This window comes from Branchiostoma lanceolatum, chromosome 5 (assembly GCF_035083965.1).
Source record: "Branchiostoma lanceolatum isolate klBraLanc5 chromosome 5, klBraLanc5.hap2, whole genome shotgun sequence".
In the NCBI taxonomy this organism is placed as follows: domain Eukaryota; kingdom Metazoa; phylum Chordata; class Leptocardii; order Amphioxiformes; family Branchiostomatidae; genus Branchiostoma; species Branchiostoma lanceolatum.
In genome coordinates, this window is record NC_089726.1 from 10671346 (window position 1) to 10694223 (window position 22878).

Here is a 22878-nt window from a genome sequence, read left to right on the forward strand (position 1 = left end):
TCGGAAAAGAAAGAAAGGGAGGGTTAGAAAGTGGCTGAAAATACAACACAGGGGGTGAGACAAACATGTCACAAGGACAGGCACAGAAGTACACAGGAAATCCGGAGACATAGTATATTTGAAATCCATGCCGATACAGGATCTATCTACTCAGAAAGCGGGAATCTGTTGTTTTCTTCCAAACAAAACAGGCATCTAGACATTATGACATGACGTCAGGTTCCAAATATGAAGAGCTCCCCTGTAGGGCTTTGCACCAATGACGTCAACTGAAATGTCATCTTCAAAGGATGTTATGGTCAGCTACAATGACGTGTTAAATAAGGTGGAAACCTGTAGTACTTATCCATTTAGCAACGTTATAATTTGCATAAAGAAACACGTATGCCAGTAGATTGTTTTTGCGGATTCGTCGAAGTAGTCGTCACGCACCTAAGTTCTTATCTTCTTGGCTATTGATTTGTGTACACACACTGGGCCTAGCTATAGTGACAACTGCATGCGCAAGGTCCTGGACCAATGAGGACAGCGCCCTCTAGTGGACAGAGAAGCACTGCATCTTACTCTGAACTGACGGATCGAGAGGGAAATGAGGGATCAAACCAAGGCATAGATGGACTCAGCAGAAAGGAACAACTGACAAAATAATCGGAGAAAGTCATCCATAAAACTTTTTTTCTTCTTTTATTTGAAACTCTGCCATACTGTGGACTACAGGGCAACATCGAAATCATTTTTTTACGTTACAAAAATGCTTCTGTCAAGCATACAGATTCGTCTTTATCTTACATAATATAACGCACATGGGATAACCATATTGCTGATGAAAATACTTGTAGTGGTACTTAAATTATGGCCTACACTACTTGCCAACCAACATACTCAATATCTTCTCCCTATTCTAGAGCAGCTCTCCAGTCCAAAATCTATATCATTCTCAATGAATTGAAGACTGGGGCAAGCCAACTACCTCTGAAACTGATTTTAAGTATGTAGTTACACCTTAAAGTAGTGCAGACAAAAACATGGGACATTTGTATCTCACAGATACTCCATGTATAAAACTTACAACTCTCCTGGCAAAACAGTGAAAGCTGGGGATGTGTCTTGAGACAAGCCTTGCACAGAATAACTGGAGAACAATGGCAACTTCAAATATCATAACACAACAAACACCTATTGCAGTGTCTTCTCACATTATTCCTTCTCCCAGATACTGACATTACCGGCGGTATTTAGAGGGTGCGGATAGACATAGTTCAATGTAAGCACTGTTACAGTAGTGATCCGAAGCTCCAAGACAATTTTTGATACAAAGCCAAACACCGGAGAAACGTTTTGTTTCATAAGGTTACAATGGCACCATTACTCATTAAAATAATTCCAATTCACAGAGAGCAATACATAGCACATTAGGCTGCAGCTTTTAGTGTGTTTTTAAAACATACGAGAAACTTTGCAATTCACCAGAGCATAACCACACAGTAGAGCTCTGGTTTAGAACTTGTGTTTCAATGTGTATGTGAGAACACATTATACTACAATTTCCTTCCAGATACTAGCTTTCAGTTGAGCCATTCTTCACCATTGTGTCATATGATATGCTTTATGATTTCCATGGCACACATCACAGAATGTCTACTATGTACTTCCAAGCAAAGCGATGTGCAACAAATTGGGAACAGTTCATATCATAGTTGTCAATCAAAGGAAGTAGACCAGAATAGAATTGAGGGGTTAAATACATGTACATGTAACATAAGAATGAGCTATTGGGAAGACAACTCCTTGTCAAGGCCAAAAATTTCCATTTGAATTCCCGACAATGATGCAGAGAGGAGGCACTATGAGATAGAAACTAAAACAGACACAAAGCATAGGAAGAGCACTGTAATTTACAACAACCAAGACCTACATGTAGGATTGTTGCTATGTTCCTTGTGTAAGCTTAAGCTTTTGTTGCTGTGTATTTATCATTTGAGGAACACCTTTCCTTGCTTCTACTTTTATGATGATCAGCCAATCCTGGACTCAAGAAGAATAATATTCTTTTTCGTTTCTTGTAAATGATGCATTAAGCTCATTTTAACAACCCAAAAGTTCCACTAACTGAAATCTTTGGTATACTACTGTACTTAGTAGGAGTTTGACAAAAGAACTTACATGTCTGTGACCACCTGGAAGTTGATGCAAGCTACAAAATAGATGTCATTTTCAGCTTTGTAAATGCTTTTTTATCTTGAAATCCAGCAAACATGCCGCTTACTGTGCTTTACAGAAAGGCAATGGCCCTGAGGTGTTGCCCAAATGCAGCAATTCCTGTTACGTTCATATTTTCGTACTGTATCAAACCGGGCAACAAAGTTTCTTATCATCTGCCGACATACACAGGCTGCTCTTTCCCTCTATGGATATAGAAAATTATTCATACACATGTATAGTGTACATTGTGTATGGAGACAAACTACGGTGGGTACATACGAACAGTTTTGCTGTGTCAGAATTGTGCTTGTACAGGACAGATCCACCATTTTCAAACTGGCAGCAGGTATTGTGAACTTTTTCTTTCTTTAGCTTTTCCCACACCTAACTATTTCTTCTTGTTGAGTGCAAAGATTTTCTGTTGGTGGTTTCTGAAGACAAATCCCAGAGTTCTTGAGAAGAAGATGATTTCATTTCAGACTTGAGAATGTATGATATCAAATTTGAACTTATTAGAACATGAAGTCAACTTGTAGAGAAGACCATGCTCCACTGAACTGGCCGACTCGTGTAGAATTTTGAAATAGAGATTTCTCGTTAACAGTTCATTTTCTCTTCTGGGTCAAACATGACTATACTACTCTTAGGCCTGCATTGCAACAAAGAGACAAGGAAGCCAGGTAATTAACAACAAAACCTTCCACCGAGGGCATTATGCATTACTCTACGTACCATTTAGTTTCTCATCGTCTTAAACGTAGGGCATGATTTTCACATCTGTGTACTGTGGACACTTAGTCTATTTCATTCCTATCCTTTCTAGCTGGAAGGCAGCAGTAGGAGCTAACATGTACAGTTAGCAGCAGTGTGGGCCGAGTTATCAACATGTCAGAGTGAATCCTAAAGGTCGATGGCATACGCAGACATCCCAGGCCAGAAAAATTAGGCTCTGCCAAATGTGCCACCATCTATGACCTGGGATAGAATTGAACTTGGAACCCTAGATTTAATCTGACCAGGGGTCAGAGAGGTTCGAGTGTAGGACAGGGGAGGTGTGGCACACCCCTGTGCTGGAGGTGATGTTGTAGAAGAGGTGGATATGGTGATGAGGATGGTAGGAGGTTTAACAGAGGAAGGCCAGCTCTCAGCTCTCGGAGAAGTCCCTCAGCAGAGTCAGTCGGCGCTTCTCTGTGATATCCATCTGGTTTTCTAAGTCCTACAGGAATACAGAAAACTTCAAAATTACATGGAAATAATTGCGATTTCTTGCAAAACTTTACCTAACAGTGGGTGCTATTGTACACCAGTTCTTCAACTCACACACAGCTATATATACCTGCATCTCTTTTAAAAAGTACATGTGGTCAGATTTTTGCCAAAGGGAAACTTCAAATTTACTTAGTACTCATGAAAAACTGCTCACCCCTCTGTCCGTCTGCTCGGCACGTTCGATCTTCCAGGACAGGTTCTCAATCTCGGCCTCCAACTGAGCCTGCTGGTACTCGAACTGGGAAGGGAATGTTGGACAACAAAAGCAACAACTTAGCTTCTCAAACAGGAAAAAAAATGTGCCTGCTTTTGTATACTTTTAGAATCGTTTAAGCATTATCAGGTATGATTTCCAGCAACACAGTACAGAGTTCAAGATATTACCGTATGTGTTATGTGTACTCCAATATGTACAAATACATGTTCAAACAGTAGGGACTGGAAACATATTTCAGGAAGACATTAGGAGATATGATCCTACCAGCTTCTTGCGAGGGCCTCCATCCTGGTAGTATGCATAAGGGTAGGTGTACTCTAGGGTGTAACGGCACTGTGCAGAAAAGATAACAAAATTAGTATATTTCTATAACTGTAGGACTGATGTTCTATGGGTTAAAGATAAAAAATTCATTTTTATTGCCTATTTATTCATTGCTGTTTTAGCCAGGGAGGCCCATCTCAATGGCATGGCACTGCCTTTACGTGGGGATTTATCTTATTACAGTCAAACCTGCCCAAGGCGACCACCCGGGGGACCGAGCAAAATCGGTCGCGATGGACAGGTGGTCGCCATGAAGAGGATTCCAATCATAACATGTTTCCAGCTCGAGGTGTTCAAATACCGTGTACCACGTAGATGGATGGAAAATTATGTGATTTTAGACAGCAGGTTCAATTCTCATTGACAGAAAGATCCTACAAAAATTACATTTTCTGTAATCGTTGTAATATTTGTATACCGTTACATCGTGAACAAATGTTCGTCGTAATTTTGACTAAAAACAATGTCTGCCTCGATGACCTTGCAGCGCCCTCCCGCATTCACACGTTACGTTAAAGTAAGAGTACACACACACACGCGCGTATAAAATCTAGGTTTTAAGGCCTGAGACAAATCCCTAGAAAATCCCAGCCTTCTTTTGGGAGCCGACCGCTGGATTAAAGCGGCAAAAAGTTTTCGATCTGACAACTGAAGGATGAGAACGGAAAGTTGTGATACCGCCGCCGAGCACGCAACCGCATCGAAAGGTAACAGTGGAGCAGAACGCACAGCGTCGGCGATTACAAGCAAGCAGCGCCCAATAAAGGTTTGTGAGAGTCATGAAAATAACAAGAATATAAGAATATTAATTTTCATCAATAAAGAGAGTATTCTAGATATTCATACACAGAAGCGTCGTGTTTTAGAAAAGTCAGCGTTATGCTGCGCTGAAACAAGATGGCGTCGCGGACCAAGAAACAACATGTCTCGGCCAACGTTTTGCCCTCCACTGCGGAGTCATTTTCCGGCGGAATTTAGTAAGGCAGAGACACATTTTTGTTGAAAATACAAGAAATTGATAGTAATTTCAGTGAAATCTGACTTTTTGACGCCATGCACTACGTGATCGTTTTGAAAATTGAGTTCAAACCGAACCGAGCTTGCGGTAAACTATAAGATAACGATGGGCACAACAACATCGATATCTAAGTACATTCACAATCCTTTGTATTTACAATGTTTATAGTGGGAACGTTTCATTAAAATACTTTGTGGAGGAATCAATGCTTTTGATATATTCTTGTCCGTCAAGGTCTTAAGAAAATTTCCGCGAAATCCGACAGCAAAATTCGATGTCACCACACGCCGGAAAAATGTGGTCGCCATGAGCAGGGATTGTGCTCTGTGCGGTCCTAATTCATGGCGGTCGCGTTGGACGGGTGGTCGCCTTGGGCAGGCAGCTTAATGCTTGTGCCTATGGGGAAAAATTTCGGGACCGAGAAAAAGCGGTCGCCATGACCAGGTGGTCGCGTTGAAAAGGTGGTCGCCTAGGCAGGTTTGACTGTACTCTTATGGTAGTGTCCTAATGTGGGAAAGTCACCATTCACTGAAGAGAAGACCTTACTTTTTAAGTTTCATTTTCACAGATGCGATTTTCACCTTACAACATCAAAGAGTTGTTGCCCTTTCAAGTTTTCTTTTCAAATGGACATTTTTTTTTAAGAAGATAGAACAAAGGAAAACCTGAGTACATCACCATTATGTCCCTGTATTTGTGTCTATGATCCCGATGAAAAATAAATGAATAGAAAAAGCCCAAAGGCTGCCGACCTTGTGTAGGAGATTGGCTGCGTCCAGCAGGTACTGCCAGTCGATCCAGGTGCCCATGTTGTTCATGACCTTCTCCTTGATGCGGTGCTGGATCCGCTGGAACGTCTGCTCCTCCAGCTTCAGGCTCTTCTGGTGGTTCTCCCACTAGGGCGCAACAGGACAAGCAACTTGATTGGTTCGTTTGAAAATTGAATTGCTAGCTCAATTTCATTGGTCTGAGCAATGTGATTGGCTCATTTGCACTGTAAGTTCAATTCTATTGGTTTCTTTCTAAAATATGGCCAATAACATTGGTTTGGCTCTTCTGGTGGTTCTCAAACTACAGCACAACAGAAGAAGCATCTTGATTGGTTCATTTAATTTGCCAGCTCAATTTCAATGGTCCCTCTCCAAGCAATGTTGCACTAAAAGTTTAATTTACTGGTCCCTCTCTGAATGAGATGTATTGGTTCATCTGCACTAAAAGCTCAATAACATTGGTCCCTTTCTGAAATAGGGCTAACAACATTGGTTTTGCTCAACAGTTATCTACTTTCATTCGTCAATTTCAGGGAGACGGCCAACTCCAATCGTCCAACTGCATTCAACTTTCATTGCAAAGTTCTCGAGGACAACCATCTTCAATAGAACAATGACAAGTCACTTCAAATGTAAAACAACCATTGCAAAACAAAACATTCTAGAAAGTACTTTATAAGCTGAGACTGGACAGAATACTGGAGGATATCAGAAGCAAATCTATTTATTCTGATAAAACCATAGGTACGTCATGGACAATGCATACCCGTTCAAAGTAGAAGAGGTACTTCTTGAGAGCTTCCCTTGCCTGTGCCTGAGCGCTCTCATTGGCAATATTAGGGTTCTCCTTGTACCGGCTACACTCATAGTACTCACTACCGTGGGTCTTCCAATCTGTGGGGCAAACACCCAAATGAAATTGTTGTGGTGTGAAAGTCATTGGTAAACACAATCATATTCAGTGGCTTATTGTTTAGGGATTTTGCATTTTTGCAAGTTTGTTTTTATAAAAAAAGCAATTGCACTAAGATACTCCCTCTAGGCATTAAACACAACAGAATGAGCGTAGTCTGCATTAAAAAAATCGACTAAAAGAAAAGCTAAGGAACATCTATGTCACAAACAAGGTTCGTGTTTGAAGTATGAAATTAATCTAGGATAAACCATACAACAGTAACCTACCCTAGATGTATGTGCACCAAATATGAAGTACATGATGTACAGCAATACTAGCCATTACCACTAATCATTACAGTGAAAAGTTTTACATCTTCCACACCAAAACCCTCCAAGCATTTCTGAAATATTTTAAAAGAAGGATGAAACTATCACAGGAAGAATTGCAGGACAAAGAATGAGAGTCGTACCTCCAAGACACATCCAGCAGAAATCTGTAAACACAAACGGTACAACATTAGGTACAACATGTATCAGATTCTACACATTCTGATTCAATGCAATCATTTCATGGCATGATCACACACTTTGTAAAGTAAAAAGGCCATCACACAAAATCATTTCTCTGGTAATGACTACAATGTTTCCTGTATCCCAAATGTTTTCCGAACAAAGATAAAGTAGTAGAAAGTAGGACAGAGAACTTTTTTCACAAGGTGAGACATATGCACTAATGTATTGCACAAGGCTTTATTCTTCTACCTTGTTATGTTCCTTGATACTGTAAAATATGGGTTATTTCATTAATATACAGGTGTCAATCCATTTGATGCATTTTTGTAACACAGGAATTTTACCTACCGTACCGGCATTGATAACATTGCTGGAAGACAAAGAATCATTACTCACCATGCTTGCATTTGAAACATTGCTGCAGAAGAAAGTGAAAAACATGCAATAAATGTTTCACACACAGCCAACATGCTGTCAAGTACATGCACACAATATTGAGTTATCAGCAACATGCACAAGAATGTCACCTGAAATATACACATGTTCATGTTTGTCTGAAACAGTCACATACATCTGTGTTGTTCAGATGAATATTACCAAGTTGATAAGCTTATAATACAATGTATATCAATAGATACTGGCATTCTAAAAATTGTGACAGAAATAAAACTGTATATACATGTACATACTTGGAATCTATTTGAAGTGTGACACTGAGCCGTAAACATCTTCTTCTTTTGACTACTGCAAGCATGTACATTCAATGACAATTTTCCATTTTCTATTTTTCTTACATTTCATGATGCAAGTGCTCAACGACAAGGTTAACGTACCATATGGTTGCAGCCTCCATTTTTCTCTATACAAATGTTACACTTCGGGCACTGTAGAAAGACATACCAAGCAAAGGAGGTCAGTTTGACATTTATAATTCAGTGTAATGATAAACTGGCAACTAAAGCAAGCAACCAATAAAGTTTTCAATGGCGCCTTATACCAATTAACAGGTTTATTGTTCTGTATATGGATACAATTTTGTGTGCTCCATACAGGTTTAATTTTTTTATCATAAGCAATAATCTTATTTCACTAATTAATGATCCTACCACCAAGTGGCTTTGTTCTGTCTATAAACTGCCGTTTCCATCAACATTAGCAGCAGCAGTCACGTCTGCAAATACCAGAGTTACATTTTGTATCAATCCAGAATTGAGGTGTTTGTTTTTCTCTAGAACTGTAGTAGAGAGGAACTCATTGACACCTACATGTAAGTACTGTATCCTCAATAGATTTAACTCACATCTTTAGTATGTGCACTGATGTAGTTGGCTGTCTCGGAGTCATCTGCACACTTCCGCAGCCAGCTCTCTATTGTGGGGCAGTCTGCTGGTACATGGTAGTCTTTCAAACACCTAAAACTGGGAGGTGTGGAAACAAGGAGGGATGAAACAAATTCACTTCCAAAGTTTTAGTTACAACTGTATGTTGGCTTGTAATAATGTGGTAAACAACTCAACTAAAAGTATGCATGTTATGAACAGTTTTATTTGTCAGCATCACAGCAACCTAAGGAGATTATTTGGTGTGTTTAGTAGGCTTAAAATATCAATATCTAGACCTTACATTAAATGTACTTCAGACTCAAAAATCCATTTAAGAAGATATTTCTTAGAAACTCTTTAAGCATTACCTTTATCAGTGGTACTCATCAATTGACACCATTGTAATTTCCTACGATTATCTATGTTATTGATATTGTTGACTTACATTACAATGCATTTATGTGATGATATTGCTGTTTTAGTGTATAGTGTATGATGCTTATTGCTGTTATTGTTTTAAATGTTAGAGAATAGACCCAGGATTACTTGAAAAAACGCTCAAAATGACCATACCTCTCCTGGTTAAACAAATAAAGTGAACTGAACTGAAGTACACCTACCAGCAGCATGTCTTGCACTTCTTACACTGTACTTTTCTGCCCAGCGGCTGTGGTGCCATGAACAGGACATCACAGTCTGGGCCTGGGCACCATCGCAGCTGGTAGTGGCCCTATCATGGGGAGGAAACATCAGGAAAAACTGACTAAAAACAGTATCAAGATGTGCAGATTAAGGAAACTTCAGGTTACAGTCCTGAAAAAATTAGGGTCAGAATACGGCGATTTCTTTTTTTCTTCTTCTTTTTTTCTTTTCAACAAATACAGTTTACCCGACTGACCCTAGCAAAGACCTGCCTACTGTTGGAAAACGATTCTACTAAGTTTTTCATCACTCAGATGTCTTATTGTCCCATGTCAGTAGGCTTTTGCAAGGGTCAATCGGGCAACCGGAAGCACATTTTTCCTAGGCCTTACACAGTTACAACTTCATATTCTATTTTGTCTTTTTCTGTACCAAATCATTGTTCAAGCTATTCCAGGATATTGTAGGACATATTATTTGCTATACAACTTTTTAAAGATGAAGTCTAATAGACAAACATTACCTTTAGTCATATCTTGGTAAGTTGTCTATAGATAGTGACGAATAAGTGAGAATATGGCTATGACAGACACTTTAGTCCATATGGTGAACTCACCTTGATATAGTCATTGAAGGCAAACTGTTGATATCTCCTAAGGATAACTGGGTCATTTTTTACTATAGAGAGGGCAAATTCTTCTGTTGTGATGAGCCTACAGTCACTCCACATGCACTCCACTCCTGGGGACATATAAGGAAGTGCTGCTGTTAATGTTGTATAAGAAATCTAGTGTATCAGAGGAGTGTCCAAATAACTAGGAAGCCATTATGTACATATCTATAATTATTACGTATGTTCGTCTCATCAACGCTTCAAAGTCACAGTATTTCCCTTCCATATACTTCCCATTGAACTTCATGCTTCCAAAAGCGGTAAAATTTTCCTTATTCAAAAGACTTCTATACCTTCATTTTGTTTTCTCTAGCACATCATTATAGTGTTCAATGCAACTGCAAACAATTTTGAGGCAACCACTGAACTGAAGTACAAACAAAGACTTTTTTTAAACACAGTGATGGCTGTAGAGTACACCTACCTGTGGCCACGCCATCCTCTACCTGCACCTGGAAGTACCTCTGCCAGCAGTCTGTACAGAACTTGTGGTTGCAGGCGAGACTCAGGAGGTCCTTCTCCTCCTGGGCCTGCAGACACACAGGGCACTGCTTAGGGGGCGGCTCCACCTGCTGATAAACACAAGTATTGCAAGTGATCAAGTTGCTGCATCCAGGAAGGTTAGTATGGAGTAAAACTTGCCACATTCCACCAGCTACCCATCTACATTAACAATTCCCATTGAACCAGATTAACCATATACATGTACAGTATTTATTGCCTTTAAACAACTAAGAAGCTTAATAACAACAGAACAACAATAACATTGAAATAAGAAGAAATTTAAAAAGAAGAGAAAAAGAACTCCTTTGTGTACTTACTTTTGCTCTACTTGGAGGAGGTAGTATTCTGCAATCTACCATTAACTGTACAGAGTCTTCCCTAAACCTGGACACAAATAAGGGTAAGTCAAAAACTAAAGTACAATGTATGAATGAAAACACAAGACAAGTCTTTGTTTGAAACCATTACTATCTTGAAATTTCAGGAAAAACACATCACAGTGTGAAGACAGCCCAATCTTAACTTATGCAATCACCTTTTACAGAGGATCTTCATTTGTCAGAATGCATAAAACGTGCTTAAAATGAAGGAAATCAAAGTTCCTAGGTCAGAGCTGTGAATACTGACCTTTCCATAACATCACTTAACACCCACTGGTGTGCTTGCAGCAGTACTTTACCTATGGTGTGGGACACCTGTGGGGAGAACTATACAGCGGTTACAAAGTGGAATGCAGTGACAGTTACATGAGTTCGATGCATGACATACCACACAATCGGCACACATATTCCTGCTTATCTTTATACAAGTATAAGGAACATACATGTATTCACAATGTTGGGGAGTGGGTGTATAGTGCATGGTTAGCTTTCTGATTCATAGTTCCCAGTGAATAGCCAATTTTAAAGAACTAAATGCTACTTCATTACTTTTTCTAAAAGGAGGTCACGCAGAAGTTCAGAAAAATCTACTGCCTTTTCATTTCTTTACAGACAGACTACCTGTACCCTTGAATTCCCTAATCGTTTTTGAACCCTCCAGGTGCCTTCTTTCCACAATGTGCATGTAGTTCTTTACTACTCAGGCTTTACCACCTAACACATGAAAGGAAGCGAATGTTGATTACCTGTATTGTCTGAGTTAATTCTGTTACTTTCTCATCAAGAAACTGACAGGCCTCCTCTTTATTAAATAGAAAGTATTCGAAGGCCTCTGGGTCAAAAATCTGCCCCCTGTCATCCTGAAAGTAGAAGGGTACAAACACCAAATAGTGTTATTATCAAAAATGATCTACAGTATAAATAAATTACTAAGCATGATTATACTTAACACTTACTTCACAGCTCTTAAGTTGTACTTATGCGTATACAACTTACTACACGAAAGCTTAACATATGTTTGTCATTTTCTTTAATATGTTAACAGCATGGAAACTTCACTGATCTGTTGCCATGTTTAACTGTCTTCTTGCTGTGGGAGGACAGGTAGACGTTCAATTGTGTTTTTATTATAACAGACATTTGCAGAGACAGGTTGAAGCACTGTTAGTAATTCCCTAATTTGTTACAAGACAGTCTGACTGACTCTGACCTGTTCCATGTCATCAGGGCCGTAGTTGTAGTAATCATTAATGTCCTCATCACTGTAGTCCTGGTAGCTGCTGTCGCTTAAGCCCTCGTCGTCTGGGTCTGACCCTTGGCTCGCCATGTCTGCATCCGCCTCAGACATCTTCCCAGCAATTCCTGCAGTCAGACATAACTCCTTTTTTACTCTCCTGATTTTCATTGCAACTAGTGCAAACTTTGTAATCAGATGCACCTGTAGTACTCATAACTTATAAGGTAAAAATTAATTTACTTTGTTCCAACGTTATAAGCAGAATGATGATGTTGGATGAAAATCTTTTAAATCATATTTGAGGTTGATATATTGGAGAGATATAGATGAAGAGACCATGCAAAAGATTTATTGGTGGAATTTCTAATATCAATGCCACAATTTTCAATCCCAGACAAATCAGTAATGTGTTTTTATTTACCAGTAATGCACTTAATTTTCCATAAGAGTTTTAATACTACATCCAGGAAAAGCTGTATTGTAGACACTATACTCAACAATTTGTTCGTATTCACGCAACTCTAATTCACAATATTCACACAATTCTATCATTCAAAAGTACTCATCTGGGAAATGCCCACAAAATAATACATCAAGCTGAGATTGCAAAGGACCAGGGACAAAAACTATTGCTGAACTGTGATAATTATCAGCAAAACTACTTTCAGAAAACCGGGAAGTCAGTGACATAAAGCAAATTAGCATGGAAAACAAATTAGTTCCCGTTAATGAGCACATCCTGTGAGCAAACAGCCGGCTTCGTGACTTACGGATCAAGGAGAAACACGCTAACCATCTATCTCCCCATCTTTCTGACGTATTCACCCAGAGTTAAGGCCTTAAGAAAACAACGCAACCGGCACATATATTATAACATATTTTCATACAGAAATATGGCGTTCCGTTAAAAATGTGAAAAGTCTTAATTTTCATGCAACGAAGAATTTGCTATAGATTTAAATCAGGATAGTCCACATCTGGCAGGTGCAATTAAGCAAGACGCCCCAAAATTTGGCCAAACCTCTTTGCAAGATAGCGAAAATATTTACGTGCAGGGATCACCATAGCTCGTGCGAGTATGTCATCGTGTCGGGCCAGAGTGCCAAAAATTCATGGTGCAATGACTCGCAGAAATCAAAATACTTTTTCACAACAAAACAACCATAGAAATAAGACAGAAGCCCTTCCAATGTCACCTTCTGTACCTGAACAAAGTATTAGGTTACCTGTCCACACACTGTGTCGAAGTTTGGGAGAGTTTCGGAGCAGTTACGGCGACTGTCTGCGCTGCAGAGAAACTGTTGTGTTCCCCCCACTGCTACCTGTCCGCCATAACCGGAAATGACGTCATGCTCCCGACGAATAAAGTCGTAAAATCTCACTTCAAAAGATAAAACAAAACATAAGATTACGAATTTCAGCCGTAATGTTAAGAAATAATGTTATGTGTATGTTGATAATTGCTGTGCTGTTGGTTAGTCCATGCTAACATTGAAAAAAATCCCTTTTGGAAATGAAATGTCGTAATAAATCACTTCCTGCCGTTGTGCGGCAGGTTACCTGAGGTCAACCTCCCAGTGGCGGGATAGTGCGCCCTCTTGCAGCTTGGCTTGGTAGAAATTGTAGTTCCAGCTGATTATGTGGCTCCATTTTAGCGATAAATGCGATTTTTGTGGCATCTGAGCGCTTGTGTGTACCGTCTAGATGTACATCCTATCGTACTACAGTGACAGAGCGACATGATTTTGTCATCTGATGTCGCAAGGCTTGTCCTTGGTGAGTTTGTTTCAACAACAAATATTTTCCGTCAAGTGGAAAACTCGGTTTTGCAGGGGGAAAGTAAGAGTTTTGTTTTTGACAAACTCGATTAGTTCTGTAACGTCTTTTTTTGAGGCTAACATTCTTCGCTAGACGTTGTATACTAACTGTGATTCGTGTGTTGATTCAAGGGCCTCGATCCAAATCCACCCTCGCAAATTATGCCTGTAATTTTTATGGGAGGGAGGGGTGGGGTGGTAAAGTTATTACGTTACGTTATGGTCATGATAATAGTTGTGCCCCACGTTCTGCCTCTACGTGATGTGTGACGTACATATTCATCATTGCAGTCTTACAGGGGGATTCTAGGAATTTGAAGGGTACCTTCTGTCATCCCCTCCCCATAATCGATAAGCTTGAGACTATTGACAGGATGATTCTGCCAACAGTGGAAAAATTCACTGTTGACAGGATCCTCCTGTTCATTCCTGCAGTATGGAAAAAACCTGCTATTTTAGTTTTCAGATTTCTCAGGTTCACATGATAGTTACTGTGTGACACGTTATAATCTGTGAAACAATTGTAGTAAATCTGTTCTGAAGATCATGCCTTTACTTTGGATAGGTTACCTGTCGGATGAGGGGTTGGTGAGGAGTAAGCAGGTGTTCCTGGAGGAAAGTCCTCACCTGACAGAGATACGACAGACAGCAGCGCAGGGACAGCGGGTTTATATACAGGTGTGAGGACACCCATGCAGTAGTTCTACCTGTGTGCACAGTGTCATGTGGCTAGGATTGAGAAAGATATCCTTATAGTAACAAAATAGACAGTCATTAAAGGAGTGAGTATGAAAGGGAAATATTTACCTTCTAATGTTAGGTTTATGAAAATTAGATATCCAGGTAAACAATTTATAAAGACAATCGGATAAAATTTGGGGATAGCATTATGGCTAAGTGTTTCTTGAAACCTTTTTTTTTACTCCATGTTTTATTCTATATCATAGCCTGTTCTCGGGAAGGACTTGAAGGGTATTTTGGAGGAGTATGCCGCCATCAGGACACAAGGTAGGACAAGGAAATGTCAAAAAGTGGCAGCAAGAAAAATACTATATTTATAGAAACATTATCTGGCACAGTTGAGGCTATTCTTGATTATGATATACAGATGGATGCATTCTGAACGTTATTTCAGAAAGATTGCATACCTGTTTTTAAACTTAAAAGAACCTGATACTGTGTATGCATCTCAGTGATGGTTAGGTCACCTACATGTACTAGCCAATTTTTTTTTTTAGCTGCGAATCTAAAACCAACCCCACTCAAAATCATGCCTGTTTCCTCAGTGTTTAATACATGATGAAGAATAAAGTTGCAGTGTTGCTCGATTTGTTTACTTTAATATATGTGATGTGTTTTCAGATGAACTGCAGCAGGGTAACAATGTGCTGGGTCTGCTGTGGAAGAAACTGGACACTGTTGTGTCACAGATAAGGTAAGCATGTTCTGCTTCTTTCTTCATATCATATTCCTCCATGTAATACAATATAGGCATTTCTGTTAGTGTGCCAGGCCATAGATAATGTAATATCAGCTTTTGCTCTGTTAAGTTGAGTCTCCTCAGCCAAGAAGAAATCACAACAACAGCAAACTTTATCATTTTTATTTCAGACATTACAAGGGCCCTCATGGTGCCATTGCTGGTCAGTCATCCAGTTTCCATGGCAGTTCACACCCTAAACAGTCCTCCAGCCAATCACGTAAGACCTGAGATATCATCTGTTTATTTACTCAAGGCTGCATATGTAACCTTTACCATTTAATAATGCAATATCTCAACTTTTGAAAGCTCAAATGAAAAGTGGTCTTAATAATTTCATCAATATTGAAAACTTTCTGATCTTTTGTAATGTGGTGGTTTGACGTGATGATGATAACAACATGTTTTATAACGTTTGTTGTACCAGTAGTCCAGTTGCTTCCAGTCTCTTCCTCATTATCTCAAACCTGTGCATTCCAGACCGCACCTTTAACCTGATGACCAACATGCGGAGGAACCACCTGCAGAGGGGACAGGTGCAGGCTACACCTGTAGTTATAGCACCTGCACCACAGCCTTCACCCATGACAACAGTGGTGGTGAACAGGGAAGGACAGCAGCAGCTGGTGACATCTGCCCCTGGCTCAGGACAGGGACATCCTGCATCTGTGCAAACACCTTCTTGTACAGGTGATTTAAAGCTGCTGTTGTAGCTGCTGCATCAGTTATTGGTTTAACAAAATTTTAGCACAATACACCAGATTTACAGACACACCTAGTGGCTGGTTATACCGGTATTACATAAAACAACAAGATCTATTGATATTATATCTAACTCCAAGTGTTGTTATGTTGTCTTAAGAAGGTAGGGAGGGATGTGAATAAGGCATAAAAATGTTTTATATTGTTCTAATGTTATGTTACTGGCAACACTAGATGAAGTTAGTGTATTTTCCATTTCTAATCAAATAAGTCTCAATTGAGGAATGCCTTCAGCTTTTTTATTTTTAGTGTGTCCTGTTCTTCATAACTTGCCTCTTCGATGTGACTGCCTGCTGCCAATGTTTTAATGTTGATTGGTGATCCTGCATAAAATGGTCTAATATACATTTTCTTATTCAATGTTATGTCTTTATAGCTGCAGTACCTGTTGCAACTCCAACACCTGTTGCAACTCCAACACCTGTTGCAACTCCAACACCTGTTGCAACTCCAACACCAGTGCCTGTTACAGCTACAGCACCTATTACAACTGTAGCGCCTGTTACAACTCCTGTCAAGAACTTTCTACAGAATCAGGAAGGTTCAGAGAAGGACTTTTCACATGCCAGGTCTCCCAAAAGGAAAAGGTTTGTTCTTTCAACTCCTGTCAACCTTTGTGTAGGAAATGTATTTGATTTCATAAAAAATGAAAACCTGTATTTTGGATTTATGTTGATGACAAATACCTCATTTACTTTGTCATTTACAATTGATGTAGTTGCATGTACTGCATGTGTTTGTGTTAATCATGACTGTGTTTTGTCTTTTCTATAGAGCTGCTCCGAAGCGCCTGACAGCTGTACCAGAGCTGCAGAAGCCGGTGGAATACCTACTGAGTAGTGATGACCTGCTGGCCAAGCTGGCACACACCATTGGGAGAGTCCACTTTGGCCAAGATGGTACAAACTCAGATTTCTCTGAAAGTTGAACAATGGTTGCAAAGTATGGAGACCTGTCTTTTATGCCTGTTATCTGGTATGTGCAACTTGCATGAAAGTTGCATTGTTTTAGTTCTTTGAGGATTTTGCTCCCTGTTTCTACTTTGATTCTTGACGTACAGTGTAATCAAGCAGCAGTCCATTGGAAGTCTTTGTGTTGAAAAGACTTTTGCAACATTTGTTTTCTTCTAGATCAAGGTTTGCGACAGTTGCCTTAGGGTATAGAGAGCAAATGAAGGCCAGAATTGATAGAATGTACTCTGCATACTATGTTTTAAGATATGACTTCCACTGCAGGAACACTTTTTTCTAGAAATGCTTGCAAATTGTTTTGTGTTCACTCTATTTGTATGTATGTCTCAATGGGTCAATGTACCTGAAATTAAGAAATGAATTCATTTCAGGTGAAGAACAGGGACAGGAAACAACAAAGACCGACAGTGTTTCTGTCCCCACCACCCCCTCAGCACCCCTGGACCATGGGGACGCAGAGGTGGGACCCTTACCCCTCCCTGCCGGCGAGATCTCCAACATCCTGGACGAGTTCAGTGACCTTTTTGACATGCTTGGAAACATTGGTATGCTACCTTGTACGCACAGTATGCATAGTACTCAAAAGTTTTATCCTGTACCAAAGAGAAATGATATTTAATCGTTGTTTGTTTTATTTGATGGAGTTTTCCTCCATTTCCAGTAGTTCTAGTAGTTGAGTAGTAGTCGTGTTAACAAAGTTGCTGCCAACATTTTCAGAGACTCCAGTCAGCGGTTCAAGAGGCACACAAGAACGTAGGACGGACAGGTCGAACACTGCCACTCCCATCAGCCTCACTGATGCCTTAGACTGGTCAGACATTGGCATGCCAGAAGAACAGCTTCCGTCATCGTCTGCTGAAACAAACGCAAACATTCGCAGCACTACAGAACAAGGGAACAGTAGCACTCTGCAAAATGTATGTACCACAACGTCATCAGTTATACTCGTGAGCAGTACTGCACCTACGACCAGTACTGGTGCAAGTGTGCTTGGCAGTGTTGTGTTGCAGCCCCCCACAGCGCCTGTGTCCTGTACCCCAGCAGTAGTGAACAGTACAACTACAGGTGTACAGAACATCCAGCCACAGCCTGCACAGCTTACAACTACAGGTGATTGACCTTATTTCTGATTTCAAAGCAGTTAACATTCAATTCAGTTGCTAAAGGGCAACTTGGGAATAAATGGAATTACATGTAAAATTCTATGGTATTAAATCAAGTACAGTGAGAAAGATGGCATCCTTTTATATAAAAAATAATGTTGGTGACGGTCCCCCTCTTGTGCCTAGTGGCAAATAGGGTAGCATGTTTCCTAGTGTTGCTAGCCCCAAAACCTTTAGTCACCACAGTTTTGTCTAGAAGTGTATTTCATGTGTTTTGTCTATTCTTTCTTCCCTTCTGCAGTCCCAGTCTTGTTGCAGACCCAGCCCTTGGCAACAGTGGCCCCACCTCAGGTCATCGCTGTTCCAAGAGGAATGGCAGTCATACAGCAGAACTCGACATCTATCCCCTCTTCTGTTGTATCCTCCAACAGTAGCATGGCTTGTATTTCATTGGTTGGTGGAACGGTAGGCCTGCCAGTGCTGCAGTTAGCCTCTAATCAGCAAGGGGTCGCCGCAACAAGAAGCAACATGGTTTTTACCACAAACACACAAACTGTGCCTGCCACTCAGCCCAACAGGCAAAGTCGACTAAATGTGGTTCCGAAACCAGTCCCAGGAAAGAAGCCACTTCCAAAGACAACCATTTCCTCTAAACTGCCGGCACCCTCCCCTGCAAAATACGCCACAAAACAGCTGACAGTAAGAGAACAGGATGCCAAGCCTCTTCAGGGCATAGTTTTGCCCAGTCCCGGAAAGCAAACAAGCCCAGGAAAGTCGTCCAACCAGGCAAGCCTGAGTGGCCGGGTGAAAACCGCCCATGTCCGTATCCTTGACTTTGGTGGGAGTGACGAGGCAGAGTCAGGCTCTCCTTCCTCGTCCTCACAACAGGCTCCGGGGAACCAGGGCAGGGTTCACTGGCTGAAACAGGCCTCCCAGCCCAAACGTCCCAAACAAGCAAAATCAACAGCAGTTACAGGGAGGAGGAAGCTGAGAAATCCAGCCCAGGCAGTCCCCCAGGCACCCCAGCAGACAGCCCCTCCAGCTATTGCAGCTGTAGATGTAGTGGAGAGGCAGCTTGTGTTTGTAGAACAGCAAACTTCAGGTAGTTCAAGTCAAGTTGCCGTCCATAGTGCTGTGAACCAACCTCTAGTCAGTAAGGCAATAATCTCCCAATCTGGGCAAGGTCAGGTCCCGGTCAGTAGTGTTGAGGTTGTGAGCAAGAACGTGCCTGTCTTAAGTGAAAAACAGAGTGTGAGAAGAGCCGAATGTGTGGTGGAAAACTTGGACATTGCTGCGTCTGTTGAGATCAGTCAGAGTCGTGGAGCTAACGGCAGAAGCAGGGTACAGGAAACTGATGAGGCCTTCATTCCAGCAGGGTGCAGCCCGCCTAAGGACAACAGAACAACAGGAGTTCAACTGCCAAGGTCAACAGGCATTAGATCAGCACAAGCAAGAGAAAACACAAAGGACAGAAGTAGAAAACAGAAGGAGAATGTACAGAAAGAGAGCAAGGTATTGAGCAGGCAAAAACACAGGAAAGACATGTGCTTGAAAGCTGAGATGTTTGAAGGTGTGAACCCGGACAGCCCATCAACTAGTAGAACTTTAGCAGCAGAAACTCTAGTGAGCCTTGCTACTGCAATCACACTACACTCAGGCACTGCAGATGATGCATCGGACGACCATGATAATGGAAAACCCACAGCAAGTGGATTACAGAGAGTAGGGAACGCTACCTCTGCAGACACCTTACATACAGGCACTGCAGGGGATACTACAGACAGCCAGAAAACTGGTACAGCTACATGTCTATCAGCAAATATCTCACATACAGGCACAGAGGGCAGTGCAGCAGATAAGAGTAAAAGTGTACTTCCTACATCTGTAGAAAAAGAGACAAGAACTGAGGGGCTAGAACCCAAAGAGCAGCATCAGAAAAGAGATGTCATTGTGAACAATGCAAAGTCTCCGGTAGCCCAGGAGAATACACCAGCATCAGGGAACAGCTCAGTTAGTCAGGAGGAAAATAACACTGCTGGCCTCCAAAGATCACAGCACCATGGTGTCCCTGGGACAGCTGGCGTAGACAGAACTACCAGAAATACCACAGCTAACAGCACTGAAAAGATCAGTTCCACAGATGAAGCGCGTAGTGCTGTCACTGGAAATAAAAATGTTGAAATAAGGGCAAGTAGTGTTGATGGTAAGACATGTACAAGCGTATGTGAGAGAGGGACAGAGATGGTCACAAACAGTGAAAACTCAGAAAAGACACAGAAAAAGAGAAGTACAGGGAAGCATGTTACCTTTTTGGAAGAAGGAAATGCAGACAGAGGCTCTGATGATACTTTGCAGTCTCCATTAGATAGACCAGAGGCTCAGAATAGTGAGATGCAGAGCATGATTGCCAGTCAAAAAGCCCAGGGTCCTGTCAATGACTCTTCAAAGACACTGTCACAACAATCAGGAAAAGGAAAGGAGGAAAGAGCAGAGGGAAACCCACAAGAGATTTCTGTTCCAAAGCCACAAGAAGTTACTCCTGGCCGAATGACACTGCAATCCAGAGAAAATTCAGACAATGGTACAACGGAAAGAATAGGTGTTTTTGATGAAAGAGTAGAAGAAGGGAATGAGAGAGCAGAAGGAAAGAGGGATGTGAGCAAATCGAACCCTGTGATTGTTGAGATAAGAGGAGAGAAGAGAGGAAGAAGTGACACTGATGCTAAGGTGGGTACCAGACTACCAGTACTGATAAAGCAAGAATGCAAGTAGTGTTTGCAAGTCAAGGAAACCTTTCCAAGCAGTCTTGCATATTTTAAAAGAAAATTGCTGTAGTAAAAACATCATATTTCTGTTGACTGTTGTCACTTATCAATTCTTTTTTTATTATTTTCTCCTTAATAGCCTGGCAAGAGACCAAAGACAAACAAACAGGTACAGTTGCTACAGCATTGTGCTCTCTTTTCTTCAATTGTTCTTAAAGTTGAATTGAAATTGTTGAAAACATTTTCTCTAACAATTGCTAACAATGTTGTTGATAGTCTGGTTAGGTATAGGTTGTGAGTGCTTAAAGTGTTATTGTAAGTGTAGGTAATGCTAATGTATTAATAGGCTTGGTAATGTAATGTGTTTGTAATTATTATGACTCCAGGAAGACTAGTGTAGTATATGTATATACTCACTAATTGAGATCTGTCAAATAAACAAACCATTGCGGCATCACTCTCTCATTTCCATTTCAGAGATCAAGAGGTGGCAAGCACGGGAGGCTGAAATTTCCTGCCAACTTGGATGTGGACAGTTTTCTGTCCAAAATCCACAACGGGAGCTGAGAGATTTGCAGTTGAAGCAGGCCCTACAGGACATATGACAATTTGTGTCGGTGACTGAATAATGTGTGATCAGAGAATCTAAAGAAAACTGTTACAGGGCATGACATCTTACAATTCTATGGCTACTAGTACTACTTATAGACAAATGACGAAGTTACAGTAGGCGCTGATAGGTTTTAGAGTAGAAACATGAGCATTTTGCTCAACAATGCCAAATTCCTGCCTTTGCTGCTTGCCAAATCCCTGGCATCTATGCAACTTTCATATGATCTGTTCCAAAGTTGTTTTGACTGAAATATTATGTTTTCTGTCTTGAATGTGTTAGATAAGAGTTTTTTAGCTCGCTAGAAATCCAGCTCTAGAAATGTGTTGTTCCTCAGGGGAAATTGTTCCGAAATTATTTTGTGTAATCAATTTAAGATTATTATGGTAGTTATCTGTTTAAAATCCTGCTGTTGATTTGATGTGATGTGAAGCAAGTCAATAGCAATAAAAATAATAGTCCTCTGAGTTGTTTGAGCAGAAGCTATGAAAATGTTGTAGTGACAGATGAATGTCTATTTTTTTCAACAAGATTTTTTTTATCAACAGCAACTCACACATTATTTATTTATGTTTTTCATGTCAAACAATATGAAATCAAAGATCAAGTTATTTGTGAGTTAATATAATGTGTTGCCTGCATTTTGTGTACTGTTTGTTTCAGATGATTCTTTGAAGTTGAAATTTTCATCAATGTTTTGAAGTGAGATGTGTTTGGTTTGTGTGCTCCCAACTTGATATTACATATACAGTTTGTCTCCACACCGTTTGTACGTGTACTATTGCCTTGGTAAGGCTTTTCTAGATCTGTTTGAAATAAAGGAGACATTAACTTTCCTTACATTTTTGGAAGATAATGTTTATTGTCCTTTGGTATCCAATTCATTACCAACTGTTCTTGCCTTATAATAAACAATTTCTAAGCTTGCAATTGGTTCTGACTAATGATTTATTTGGTTGGCTGGTTACAAGGTGTTGATTTTATTGTGCCATTTACCTTCTGAGGTTATAGTCTCATTGGTTTAACATTCTGAGATAAATATAGCTTTAAGCTTTATAAAATTCCATACACATCAGACTTGTAAGATGCTGTATTGACAATGCATGGCTTTCACCTGAGATCTGTCACATTCATGCCCTTTGGTTCAGTCTTTACCTCACACAGAGATCTGTCGTAGGCTACCATAAGAATAAACTATAAGTATATATATGTAAAAACCCAAAGGGGCGAATATGCCGCTCCCGGGATTCGAGCCCGCGCCGATCTCGATCCGCACGGCTTGGGAACCCAACACGCTAACCACTAGGCTTAAAGGTCCGAACCAGTTAGACTGATCAGTTAGTGGAGGTTGATCCCCACTGTTACATACATGTATATATAATGTATTCAGCTGGAGGTGACG

The 22878-nt window shown here is 40.5% G+C and overlaps 2 protein-coding genes across 6 annotated transcripts; one reads left to right on the forward strand and one right to left on the reverse strand.

Annotated features, from left to right (window-relative positions):
• Window positions 1-665: 665 nt before the first annotated feature.
• LOC136435029 (E3 ubiquitin-protein ligase ARIH2-like) lies at window positions 666-13329 on the reverse strand. Of its 5 annotated transcripts, none has more exons than XM_066428205.1 (17): window positions 13195-13329; window positions 11942-12093; window positions 11478-11591; window positions 10979-11046; window positions 10669-10735; window positions 10272-10419; window positions 9791-9915; window positions 9153-9262; window positions 8511-8628; window positions 8044-8094; window positions 7607-7628; window positions 7168-7191; window positions 6567-6694; window positions 5783-5926; window positions 3953-4021; window positions 3626-3709; window positions 666-3418 (listed from the first exon to the last, which is right to left on the reverse strand). In XM_066428205.1, exons 2-17 carry the CDS (start codon window positions 12077-12079, stop codon window positions 3347-3349), a joined length of 1482 nt encoding a protein of 493 aa, XP_066284302.1. In that variant the 5' UTR covers window positions 12080-12093; window positions 13195-13329; the 3' UTR covers window positions 666-3346. The 5 variants fall into 5 exon arrangements, with proteins under 5 accessions (XP_066284302.1, XP_066284299.1, XP_066284298.1 ...); XM_066428202.1 differs by lacking the exon at window positions 7607-7628 and adding an exon at window positions 7559-7580 and having other exon boundaries at window positions 10979-11058; XM_066428201.1 differs by having other exon boundaries at window positions 10979-11058.
• Window positions 13330-13524: 195 nt separating this feature from the next.
• LOC136435026 (mucin-4-like) lies at window positions 13525-22406 on the forward strand. Its single transcript, XM_066428197.1, has 13 exons — window positions 13525-13744; window positions 14351-14463; window positions 14733-14793; window positions 15148-15220; window positions 15397-15485; window positions 15746-15955; window positions 16404-16614; window positions 16802-16926; window positions 17370-17543; window positions 17716-18108; window positions 18403-20828; window positions 21006-21035; window positions 21344-22406. The coding sequence occupies exons 1-13, from the start codon at window positions 13708-13710 to the stop codon at window positions 21431-21433; spliced, it is 4032 nt and encodes a 1343-aa protein (XP_066284294.1). The 5' UTR covers window positions 13525-13707; the 3' UTR covers window positions 21434-22406.
• The last annotated feature ends 472 nt before the right edge of the window (window positions 22407-22878 follow it).